This window comes from Bufo gargarizans, chromosome 3 (genome assembly GCF_014858855.1).
Source record: "Bufo gargarizans isolate SCDJY-AF-19 chromosome 3, ASM1485885v1, whole genome shotgun sequence".
NCBI classification, from domain to species: domain Eukaryota; kingdom Metazoa; phylum Chordata; class Amphibia; order Anura; family Bufonidae; genus Bufo; species Bufo gargarizans.
This window is the reverse complement of record NC_058082.1, coordinates 497405647-497417875: the sequence shown is the minus strand read 5'-3', so window position 1 is coordinate 497417875 and position 12229 is coordinate 497405647. Positions and strand designations below refer to the sequence as shown.

At 46.1% G+C, this 12229-nt stretch overlaps 1 protein-coding gene across 2 annotated transcripts in view; it reads left to right on the top strand.

Moving 5' to 3' along the window:
• SCARF1 (scavenger receptor class F member 1) overlaps nt 1-12229 on the top strand; it is an 82950-nt gene that overhangs the window by 34255 nt on the left and 36466 nt on the right. For both annotated transcript variants that reach the window (XM_044286987.1, XM_044286986.1), the window contains exon 3: nt 4991-5092. In XM_044286987.1, coding sequence (XP_044142922.1) covers nt 4991-5092 — 102 coding nt within the window. The remainder of the gene's footprint in view (nt 1-4990; nt 5093-12229) is intronic.

The following is a 12229-nucleotide window of genomic DNA, read 5'->3' as shown; positions in this document are numbered from 1 at the left end:
TCCCGCTTTCAGAACAGCTGGCCAATCCTGACAGCTGATCAAAGCGTCCCGTTACAGGCAGATCACTAGGGGAACCAGCCAAAACCAGATTCCTGTCAGCAGAACCCCATAATTGAAATAAGAAAAAAGGGGGGGGGGATGGGGAGAGAAATCCTACAAACCAACATCAATAATCAAAAACCCATATATTGCCTCAAATAAAACTAGTGCCCCTGCCACCATGTGTCCCCCAAGCTATACGCTCTGGGGGGGCCCCTCATTATCATGCTGCAACATGAGGTGATGATCGTGGATGAATGGCACAACAATGGGCCTCAGGATCTCATTACGGTATCTCTGTGCATTCAAAATGCCATCAATAAAATGAGAGTAATGGGTCTTCTGTGTATGTAGAAAATGCTTCAGAGTTCAGCCCATGCAAAATGGGAGCAAAACCGAAAGTGTTGTGTTTATATTTTTGTTCAGTGTATATGATGTCTTATTTTCATTATTTACATTAGTCATTGGATAACCCCTTGAAAACCAGATAGCACGTATCCTTTTTTCTAATCTGTTTTTCATTTCTGCTTATAGATTTTTTTTAAATTCTATTTACTGAACATTATTATGGGGGCAGCCATCTTGCCTGAGCTGTTATTAAAAGCATTTGGAAAGCATTTAAAGAATTGCTTTACGGCAGCTCCATGGTCCATAGACACAATGGTCAGGAGGGGACCTCATTGACTTCTATGGGAGAGTTTTCTAGGCATGTTCTGTCACCTGTGCAGGGGTCATTGTACAAGGAAAGAATAGATAAGCTTTGACAATCACCTATTGTGAATGGTGGATCCTGCCTTATGTATACACAGAAGTGATATCATTACAGGCAGGATTAGAATGACAGATAAGCAGATAACTGTAGTAAAGTGATTGCACGTACCAAAAAGTGTTGCCTATTATTAGGCTTAATGTCCGGTGCGTAAACTGCAGGATTTTATGTTTTTTGTTTAAATATGAATATTGACATGGAAAATTAAAAATAACATTATCAAAAATGTGTTTAACATAAAAATGTGATTACAACTATTGGTCATTTTCTGACGACACATTCCCTTTAAAGAGACAGTGTGCAAATTAAACTGTTGCCTCTAAGCCTGTGTCCTCAATGAGAGTCTGTAACCCATGTCAGACAAGTAAAGTCGCCTTGTTAAGTTCCATTGATTTCTTCCACCATTCTAGTGTGGGGAGCCATGTGTATCATGCAGCATCAAAAAGATCCTTTTCTGTAAGGTCTGACCCCTTATCAGTATGACATTATTTTAGGCCTCTAGTATGTAATTATATGAACATTTATGATACACTAGTATTTGTGATGTTTTATTTACTGGTGATTTGTGTATCTGTGGGTTGGGAGGGCAGTAATAGAGAGTCCTGTCCAGAGTACCATCTATCCTAAGGTCAGCCCTGATGTCTAATGACAGTGTCACGGGTAGAGTCAGGGGAATCAAGATAGAGTGGAGGTACACCCCCTTAGCTGCCACCCGGTCCCCTGTCCCTGCCTACTTGCACCACCCGCCCTAGGTGACCGAGCGCAACTGGGCGACAGTCCCTAACCTACTAAGTGCAAGCAGAGAGAAAGAGACAGCAGGGAAGAGGACAGCCACAGAGAAGTTACTATAAGCAGACAAGAGGTAGAACAAAAACGGAAGGCGAGGCGGGTCAACTAGCCGAGGTCAGTCCAGGAGGTCACGTCAGAACAAGGGAAGAGGCAAAGACAAATCCGTAAACAAGCCAAGGTCAAAAATCCGAGAGGCAGCGTCAAAGTACAGGGAACAGGCAGAAGAGGTGTCAAGAGGCGGATCGAGGTTCAATTCCAGAGGTAGCTTAATAACAAGTACGCAGCCTATGGGACGAAAATCACGCAACCTGTAGCCAGCAGGCTGCCTGTATTTATAGTGGGGAGTGTGGGTCATGTGATGTGGCCAGTGTCACATGACCGACAGACAAAGAAGTCGAGCACCGAGTGATCAGCTTGGCGCTCAAGGCAGACCTAGAAGCAGGGAGCCTCCCAGCTAGCAAGGCCGCCCTGGGAACGAGGCCAAACACAGATCCTCGCTCCCGAAGCTAAGCAGCAGGTCTGCGGCTGATGGGAGACCGAGCTTCTGCTCTAATGGCTGTGATCAGAGGAATCTCAGAGCCTGGGTTTTTAAACTTTTAGATGTTACAGTTGTTATGTGGTCTACAGAAGAAGAAAGTTCCTGCTTAAGCCCATTAGTGAGGCCACCCCCCCCCCCCCCCACCAATGCAGGGTGTTGATGAGTTGCCAATGCAACTGTGGGCCTAAAAAAGGACCCCGACTCTGCCATTGATATTAGCATAATAGGCTGCCTGGCTCCAGGTTCATGTGGGCCCTTGGGCGATAAAGTCTCAGTGGGTCCCCTTGTGGCATTTTGCACGGCGCTTACAGCAATGAAACTGCATGTATTATAGATTAAATACCTTACACACAGCCTGCTACAGAGCGGATATATGTGAATCAGTCCTTACGTGCTTACTTTTATTTTCTACCCAGTGTTTCAGTCCCTCAGGTCTACTCACAGATATGTCCTCAAGCAAAAATCCCAGCAGTCGTACTCACAGATATGTGCCCCCTCACAGTAGATATGCCAAGATGTGTGCCCCCTTAACAGTAGATATGCCAAGATATGTGCCCTCTTACGGGGGATATGCCAAGATATGTGCCCAGATGTGCCCCCTTCACAGGAAGTGAAAAAAAACAACAATAAATACTCCTCACCTCAATCACCTGGCTCCTCCCATGATCTGCGCTCCCCATCAGCAGCAGCAGGATACTGTGACACATCGCGCTGCTGTGTAGGAGGCGCAGAGGCTGATTCCTCACCTGCCCCGCTCCTCCTCCTACACAGATCAGCAGGACTGGCTGACAGCTCAATGGTGGAGCAGGGAGCGAATAGTTCCCTGCTTCAGTGGCATGCCTAGGGTGTTAGTAGAAATTCTCATTGTGCCCCCTTCACATTAGTAATGCCCTCGGTCCCCCCTCCATAGTAGAAATGCTTTCTGTGCCCCCTTTATAGTAATAAAGTCCTCTGTGCCCCCCCCCCCCCATAGTAATAAAGACCTCTGTGCCCCCTGCATAGTAGAAATGCCCTCTGTGCCCCCTCCATAGTAATAAAGACCTCTGTGCACCCTGCATAGTAGAAATGCCCTCTGTGCCCCCTCCATAGCAATAAAGACCTCTGTGCACCCTCCATAATTGAAATGCCCTCATGGCCCTTCCATAGTAATAAAGCCCTCTGTTCTCCCTCCATATCAATAAAGCCCTCTGTACCCCCTCCATAGTAATAAAGCCCTCTGTGCCCCCTCCATAGTAATAAAGTCCTTTGTGCCCCCTCCATAGTAATAAAGTCCTCTGTGCCCCCTCCATAGTAATAAAGTCCTCTGTGCCCCCTCTGGAAAAACAAAAACAAAAAAAACTAAACACAGTAACTACTCACCTTGTCTCGTTCCTGAAGCTCACAGTCCTCTCTCCACTGCAGGCACAGATCACTCTGCAGCAAGGTGTGGGCGGGGCTTATTCAGATTTCTGGGCTGCAGGCTCCACCCACACATGACGGCAGCGCGATCTGTGCCTGCAGGCTGAATGGTGAAGCTGGGAGAAGTCTTCCTGCTTCACCATTCAGGGCGCCGCTGGCCTGATGGAGGGGAGGAGTGCGGGGAGCTGAGCGGTGAGTGACAGGACCCAGCTCCCTGCGCTCCAGCAATGAGCGTTTCTATCAGTATTGATGGAAGCGCTTATTGCTTCTTTGTTCTGGCACCCCCTGAGAGCGGGCACCCCCCTGAGAGCGGGCACCTGGAGTGGACCGCCCCACCCCTTAGCACACCACTGCCCTGCTTCACAATTATAATCAGCTGTGCAGTGGGTCCCCTCTCTTGCCCGGGTATGCCAGGTGCTTACACCGGCCTTGCTGCCCGTCAGTATAAAACTAGCAGGCATAATACACTTCCGATATTACATGGTCAAGACCCACTGTAGGACTCATAAATATTGTCCCCCTTGGAATATATCTATTCACATCCTGGGAAGTTGCACTTTCTATTATTATGTGTGTCAGAAAGTGGTTAAAGCCCAAAAAAGGCTGGTCATGAAGGGGTAAACGAGCACTCCTCACTGTTTGTGCATCTTAAAGGGGTGTTATGTTCGAGCAAATAAAGAAAATTCTTTATACAATACAAAGTACACCATTTGCCATATACTTTCTGTAAGAATTCTTCACAATTTACAAGATCTCTACTTGTGCTCATCCTAAAGGAACCAATATTTACTTCCAGACTTAAGACTGTATTACACCAACAGATTATCTGACCAATATCTGTCCAATCAGACCAATCGTTGGTGTGTGTAACAAAAGATCTGTGTGTGTAATAGGCCATCTGACCAATGATTGGCCAGAAAATCGGTCAGATAATCTGTTGGTGTAATACAGGCCTTACCCTGGTGATCTACACTGCATCGAGACAAGCGATTGATACAGGGATCGCATGTCCCCCATATGAAATCAGATTCTGCTGCACAGGAATGATCGTTTTCTGTGCTGGCAGAACGACCCGATCACCTGATGAACAAGTTCATTGGGGGATCAGGACCGCTGGCACCTTTTACACTTAAAGAGCGTTTATACAAATGATAATGAGATCATGGATCTGGTAAAAGGAATTATACACTAGTCTCCTGGCACATATTAGCACAAATGTGCTTATCCAGCTATGTCATGCCGCTTACCACCCACCCCCTGATGACTTTTTGTAAAATTGGAGAGCAGTGCTGGAAAACCCTCAAAAAGATGGAAAATTGCGTGTGCCAAATTTTGCAACTTTTTAGTGCCTGTTTTCTAGTGTAGAGGGGATAGTAAATGCCTGTCCACCTTTGTGCTTTCAAGAATTGTAAATGTCCACCTTTATGCTTTTAACGTTGTCTTTCCTTTCACCCCAGCAATCTGTGAGGGGGCCGATGCCTGCAAAACAGATGAGATCTGCATAAGACCAGGAGTGTGTCGTTGTAAACCAGGTTTCTTTGGTGCTGATTGCAATTCACGTAAGTACAGCTCCCTGGACGTCTGGAGTTTATAACTGCTGAGGTGGTTTACATCTACTAGAGCCATCTTCACTACAGCCTGACTATCCCCTTCCACACGGACCTATATATGTGCTATGGTAATGTGCACCGTTTTTCACATGGTTCCATCCATCAGACTGTAAATCTGCTGCCTAGTCGGCTATGGGGTTGCATTAAAATGTGGAGTAATGTGTGGATTTCACATTGCAGACTTTTTCTGCAGCATCTAAAGGTACTCTTAGGCCCCTTTCACACGGGCGAGTTTTCCGTGCGGGTGCGATGCGTGCGGTGAACGCATTGCACCCGCACTGAATCCTGACCCATTCATTTCTATGGGGCTGTGCACACGAGCGGTGATTTTCACGCATCACTTATGCGTTGCGTGAAAATCGCAGCATGCTCCTCTTTGTGCGTTTTTCACGTAATGCAGGCCCTATAGAAATGAATGGGGTTGCGTGAAAATCGCATGCATCCGCAAGCAAGTGCGGATGCGGTGCGATTTTCACGCATGGGTTCTAGGTGACAGTCTATTCACTGTATTATTTTCCCTTATAACATGGTTATAAGGGAAAATAATAGCATTCTGAATACAGAATGCTTAGTATAATAGTGCTGGAAGGGTTAAAAATAATAAAAAAGTTAACTCACCTTCTCCTCTTGTTCGCGTAGAGGCCGGTCTGTTCTTTAGCTGTGGCTGCAGGACCTTTGATGACGTCAGATCACATGCTCCATCACCACGGTGATGGACCATGTGATTGGAGCATGTGATCTGACGTCACCTCAGGTCATTCAGTCCACAGCTAAAGAACAGACCGGGATCTACGCTAACAAGAGGAGAAGGTGAGTTAACTTTTTTTTTTTATTTTTAACCCTTCCAGCACTATTATACTAAGCATTCTGTATTCAGAATGCTATTATTTTCCCTTATAACCATGTTATAAGGGAAAATAATACAATCTTCAGAACATCAATCCCAAGCCCGAACTTCTGTGAAGAAGTTCGGGTCTGGGTACCAAACATGCGTGATTTTTCTCACGCGAGTGCAAAACGCATGACAATGTTTTGCACTCGCGCGGAAAAATCGCGCATTTTCCCGCAACGCACCCGCCTCTTAGGCCCCTTTCACACGGGCGAGTTTTCCGTGCGGGTGCGATGCGTGCGGTGAACGCATTGCACCCGCACTGAATCCTGACCCATTCATTTCTATGGGGCTGTGCACACGAGCGGTGATTTTCACGCATCACTTATGCGTTGCGTGAAAATCGCAGCATGCTCCTCTTTGTGCGTTTTTCACGTAATGCAGGCCCTATAGAAATGAATGGGGTTGCGTGAAAATCGCATGCATCCGCAAGCAAGTGCGGATGCGGTGCGATTTTCACGCATGGGTTCTAGGTGACAGTCTATTCACTGTATTATTTTCCCTTATAACATGGTTATAAGGGAAAATAATAGCATTCTGAATACAGAATGCTTAGTATAATAGTGCTGGAAGGGTTAAAAATAATAAAAAAGTTAACTCACCTTCTCCTCCTGTTCGCGTAGAGGCCGGTCTGTTCTTTAGCTGTGGCTGAAGGACCTTTGATGACGTCAGATCACATGCTCCATCACCATGGTGATGGACCATGTGATTGGAGCATGTGATCTGACGTCACCACAGGTCATTCAGTCCACAGCTAAAGAACAGACCGGGATCTACGCTAACAAGAGGAGAAGGTGAGTTAACTTTTTTTATTATTTTTAACCCTTCCAGCGCTATTATACTAAGCATTCTGTATTCAGAATGCTATTATTTTCCCTTATAACCATGTTATAAGGGAAAATAATACAATCTTCAGAACATCAATCCCAAGCCCGAACTTCTGTGAAGAAGTTCGGGTCTGGGTACCAAACATGCGTGATTTTTCTCACGCGAGTGCAAAACGCATGACAATGTTTTGCACTCGCGCGGAAAAATCGCGCATTTTCCCGCAACGCACCCGCCTCTTATCCGGGCAAAAAACATGACGCCCGTGTGAAAGAGGCCTTAGGCCCCTTTCACACGGGCGAGTTTTCCGTGCGGGTGCGATGCGTGCGGTGAACGCATTGCACCCGCACTGAATCCTGACCCATTCATTTCTATGAGACTGTGCACACGAGCGGTGATTTTCACGCATCACTTGTGCGTTGCGTGAAAATCGCAGCATGCTCCTCTTTGTGCGTTTTTCACGTAACGCAGGCCCTATAGAAATGAATGGGGTTGCGTGAAAATCGCATGCATCCGCAAGCAAGTGCGGATGCGGTGCGATTTTCACGCATGGGTTCTAGGTGACAGTCTATTCACTGTATTATTTTCCCTTATAACATGGTTATAAGGGAAAATAATAGCATTCTGAATACAGAATGCTTTGTATAATAGTGCTGGAGGGGTTAAAAATAATAAAAAAGTTAACTCACCTTCTCCTCTTGTTCGCGCAGATGCCACTCTGTTCTTTATCTGTGGGCTAAAGGACCTTTGATGACGTCAGATCACATGCTCCATCACCATGGTGATGGACCATGTGATTGGAGCATGTGATCTGACGTCACCTCAGGTCATTCAGTCCACAGCTAAAGAACAGAGTGGCATCTGCGCGAACAAGAGGAGAAGGTGAGTTAACTTTTTTATTATTTTTAACCCTTCCAGCACTATTATACAAAGCATTCTGTAGTCAGAATGCTATTATTTTCCCTTATAACCATGTTATAAGGGAAAATAATACAATCTTCAGAACATCAATCCCAAGCCCGAACTTCTGTGAAGAAGTTCGGGTCTGGGTACCAAACATGCGCGATTTTTCTCACGCAAGTGCAAAACGCATGACAATGTTTTGCACTCGCGCAGAAAAATCGCGCATTTTCCCGCAACGCACCCGCCTCTTATCCGGGCAAAAAACATGACGCCCGTGTGAAAGAGGCCTTATCCGGGCAAAAAACATGACGCCCGTGTGAAAGAGGCCTTAGGCCTCTTTCACACGAGCGTGACGGATTAGGTCCGGATGCGTTCAGGGTGCATTCAGTGAAACTCGCACTACTTTGCAAGCAAGTTCAGTCAGTTTTGTCTGCGATTGCGTTCAGTTGTTCAGTTTTTTTCCGCGCGGGTGCAATGCGTTTTGATGCGTTTTTCACGCGCGTGATAAAAAACTGAAGGTTTACAAACAACATCTCTTAGCAACCATCAGTGAAAAACGCATCGCACCCGCACATGCTTGCGAATGCAATGCGTTTTTCACGCAGCCCCATTCACTTCTATGGGGCCAGGGTTGCGTGAAAAACGCAGAATATAGAACATGCTGCGATTTTCACGCAACGCAGAACTGATGCGTGAAAAACAACGCTCATGTACACAGCCCCATTGAAATGAATGGGTCAGGAGTCAGTGCGGGTGCTATGCGTTCACGTCACACATTGCACCCGCGCGGAAAACTCGCTCGTGTGAAAGGGACCTTAGACAAGAGCATCGTTGGAGCCTAAGGCTGAGTTCACACGAGCGTGACAGATTTGGTCCGGATGCGTTCAGGGTGCGTTCAGTTAAACTCGCACCATTTTGCAAGCAAGTTCAGTCAGTTTTGGCTGCAATTGCGTTTAGTTGTTCAGTTTTTTCCGCGCGGGTGCAATGCGTTTTGATGCTTTTTTCACGCGCGTGATAAAAGACTGAAGGTTTACAAACAACATCTCCTAGCAACCATCAGTGAAAAACGCATTGCATCCGCACTTGCTTGCAGATGCAATGCGTTATTCACGCAGCCCCATTCACTTCTATGGAGCCAGGGCTGCGTGAAAAACGCAGAATATAGAACATGCTGCGATTTTAAAGCATTGCAGAAGTGATGCATGAAAAAAAACGCTCATGTGCACAGCCCCATTGAAATGAATGGGTCAGGATTCAGTGCAGGTGCAATGCGTTCACCTACTGCATTGCACCCGCGCGGAAATCTCGCCCGTGTGAACTCAGCCTTAGGCCTCTTTCACACGACCGTTTTTTTTTTCCGTTTTGCGGGCCGTTTTTTGCGTTCCGTATACGGTCCGTATACGGAACCATTCATTTCAATGGTTCCGCAAAAAAAACGGAATGTGTTCCGTATGCATTCCGTTTCCATATTTCCGTTTTTCCGTTCCGTTGAAAGATAGAACATGTCCTATATTTGGCCGCAAATCACGTTCCGTGGCTCCATTAAAGTCTATGGGTCCGCAAAAAAACGGAATGCATACGGAAATGCATCCATATGTCTTCCGTATCTGTTCCGTTTTTTGCGGAACCATCTATTGAAAATGTTATGCCCAGCCCAATTTTTTATATGAAATTACTGTATACTGTATTTGCCATACGGAAAAACGGAACGGAACAACGGAACGGAAACGGAACCACAACGGAAGCAAAAAACGGAACAACGGATCCGTGAAAAACGGACCGCAAAACACTGAAATGGACATACTGTCGTGTGAAAGAGGCCTTAGGCCTCTTTCACACGGGCGTCATGTTTTTTGCCCGGATAAGAGGCGGGTGCGTTGCGGGAAAATGCGCGATTTTTCTGCGCGAGTGCAAAACATTGTCATGCGTTTTGCACTTGCGTGAGAAAAATCGCGCATGTTTGGTACCCAGACCCGAACTTCTTCACAGAAGTTCGGGCTTGGGATTGATGTTCTGAAGATTGTATTATTTTCCCTTATAACATGGTTATAAGGGAAAATAATAGCATTCTGACTACAGAATGCTTTGTATAATAGTGCTGGAAGGGTTAAAAATAATAAAAAAGTTAACTCACCTTCTCCTCTTGTTCGCGCAGATGCCACTCTGTTCTTTAGCTGTGGACTGAATGACCTGAGGTGACGTCAGATCACATGCTCCAATCACATGGTCCATCACCATGGTGATGGAGCATGTGATCTGACGTCATCAAAGGTCCTTTAGCCCACAGATAAAGAACAGACCGGCATCTGCGCTAACAAGAGGAGAAGGTGAGTTAACTTTTTTATTATTTTTAACCCCTCCAGCACTATTATACAAAGCATTCTGTATTCAGAATGCTATTATTTTCCCTTATAACCATGTTATAAGGGAAAATAATACAGTGAATAGACTGTCACCTAGAACCCATGCGTGAAAATCGCACCGCATCCGCACTTGCTTGCGGATGCATGCGATTTTCACGCAACCCCATTCATTTCTATAGGGCCTGCGTTACGTGAAAAACGCACAAAGAGGAGCATGCTGCGATTTTCACGCAACGCACAAGTGATGCGTGAAAATCACCGCTCGTGTGCACAGTCTCATAGAAATGAATGGGTCAGGATTCAGTGCGGGTGCAATGCGTTCACCGCACGCATCGCACCCGCACGGAAAACTCGCCCGTGTGAAAGGGGCCTTAGGCTGAGTTCACACGGGCGAGATTTCCGCGCGGGTGCAATGCAGTAGGTGAACGCATTGCACCTGCACTGAATCCTGACCCATTCATTTCAATGGGGCTGTGCACATGAGCATTTTTTTTCATGCATCACTTCTGCAATGCTTTAAAATCGCAGCATGTTCTATATTCTGCGTTTTTAACGCAGCCCTGGCTCCATAGAAGTGAATGGGGCTGCGTTAATAACGCATTGCATCTGCAAGCAAGTGCGGATGCAATGCGTTTTTCACTGATGGTTGCTAGGAGATGTTGTTTGTAAACATTCAGTTTTTTATCACGCGCGTGAAAAATGCATCAAAACGCATTGCATCCGCGCGGAAAAAACTGAACAACTAAACGCAATTGCAGCCAAAACTGACTGAACTTGCTTGCAAAATGGTGCGAGTTTAACTGAACGCACCCTGAACGCATCCGGACCAAATCTGTCACGCTCGTGTGAACTCAGCCTAAAGCCTCATTCACACGTCAGTGTTCGGTCAGTGATTTCCATCAGTGATTGTGAGCCAAAACCTGGATTGGAGCCTCCACAGAGATAAGGTATAAAGGAAAGATCTGCACCTGTTCTGTGCTTAGAGCCGCACCTGGTTTTGGCTCAAAATCACTGATGGAAATCACTGACCGAACACTGACTGTGTGAATGAGGCCTAAGGCTGAGTTCACACGAGCGTGACAGATTTGGTCCGGATGCGTTCAGGGTGCGTTCAGTTAAACTCGCACCATTTTGCAAGCAAGTTCAGTCAGTTTTGGCTGCAATTGCGTTTAGTTGTTCAGTTTTTTCCGCGCGGGTGCAATGCGTTTTGATGCGTTTTTCACGCGCGTGATAAAAAACTGAAGGTTTACAAACAACATCTCCTAGCAACCATCAGTGAAAAACGCATCGCATCCGCACTTGCTTGCAGATGCAATGCGTTATTAACGCAGCCCCATTCACTTCTATGGAGCCAGGGCTGCGTGAAAAACGCAGAATATAGAGCATGCTGCGATTTTAAAGCATTGCAGAAGTGATGCATGAAAAAAAACGCTCATGTGCACAGCCCCATTGAAATGAATGGGTCAGGATTCAGTGCAGGTGCAATGCGTTCACCTACTGCATTGCACCCGCGCGGAAATCTCGCCCGTGTGAACGCAGCCTTAAAAGGTCCAAAGGTTTATGTTTTGCCACCCCTCGAAAAAAGCATTGGGTACGACCACACAGTCAGGTTTCTGCATGGAAGCCAAAACAAGGAGTGAATTCAAAAAAGAGAAGTCGTATCTGTCCTTTCTCTCCTTTTACGATCCACTCCTGATTTGGCTTCTAAAACTACACGCAGAAACCTGATCATGTGGGGCACTATTAGATATTGCGCCCCAGCAGTACAATGTTCCTTAAAATAAACAATATAAAAACAATCTCCAATTTTTGGTGTACTTATCGGCGCTGCAGATCCACCAAGCGACGTGAGTATAGGTCGCTTCACAGTTAAAATGTCCACAAGTTTGTTGATCGCGCTGCCTTCTGAGTGCAAAGTTCCAATCCCAGACCCTCTTTTTTCTCCAATGCTCAGGTTGTTTCACTTTGTAGCCACACAAACGGTTACCAGAGGCTAGGTGCACTCACATACACCTGCGCCCTAGAGGGAAGTATTAGTACAAATAGTGAAGTTCCACCAGGTATTTATCGCAATCAGCAGGTTTTATTCTACTTACAAAAAAGTCT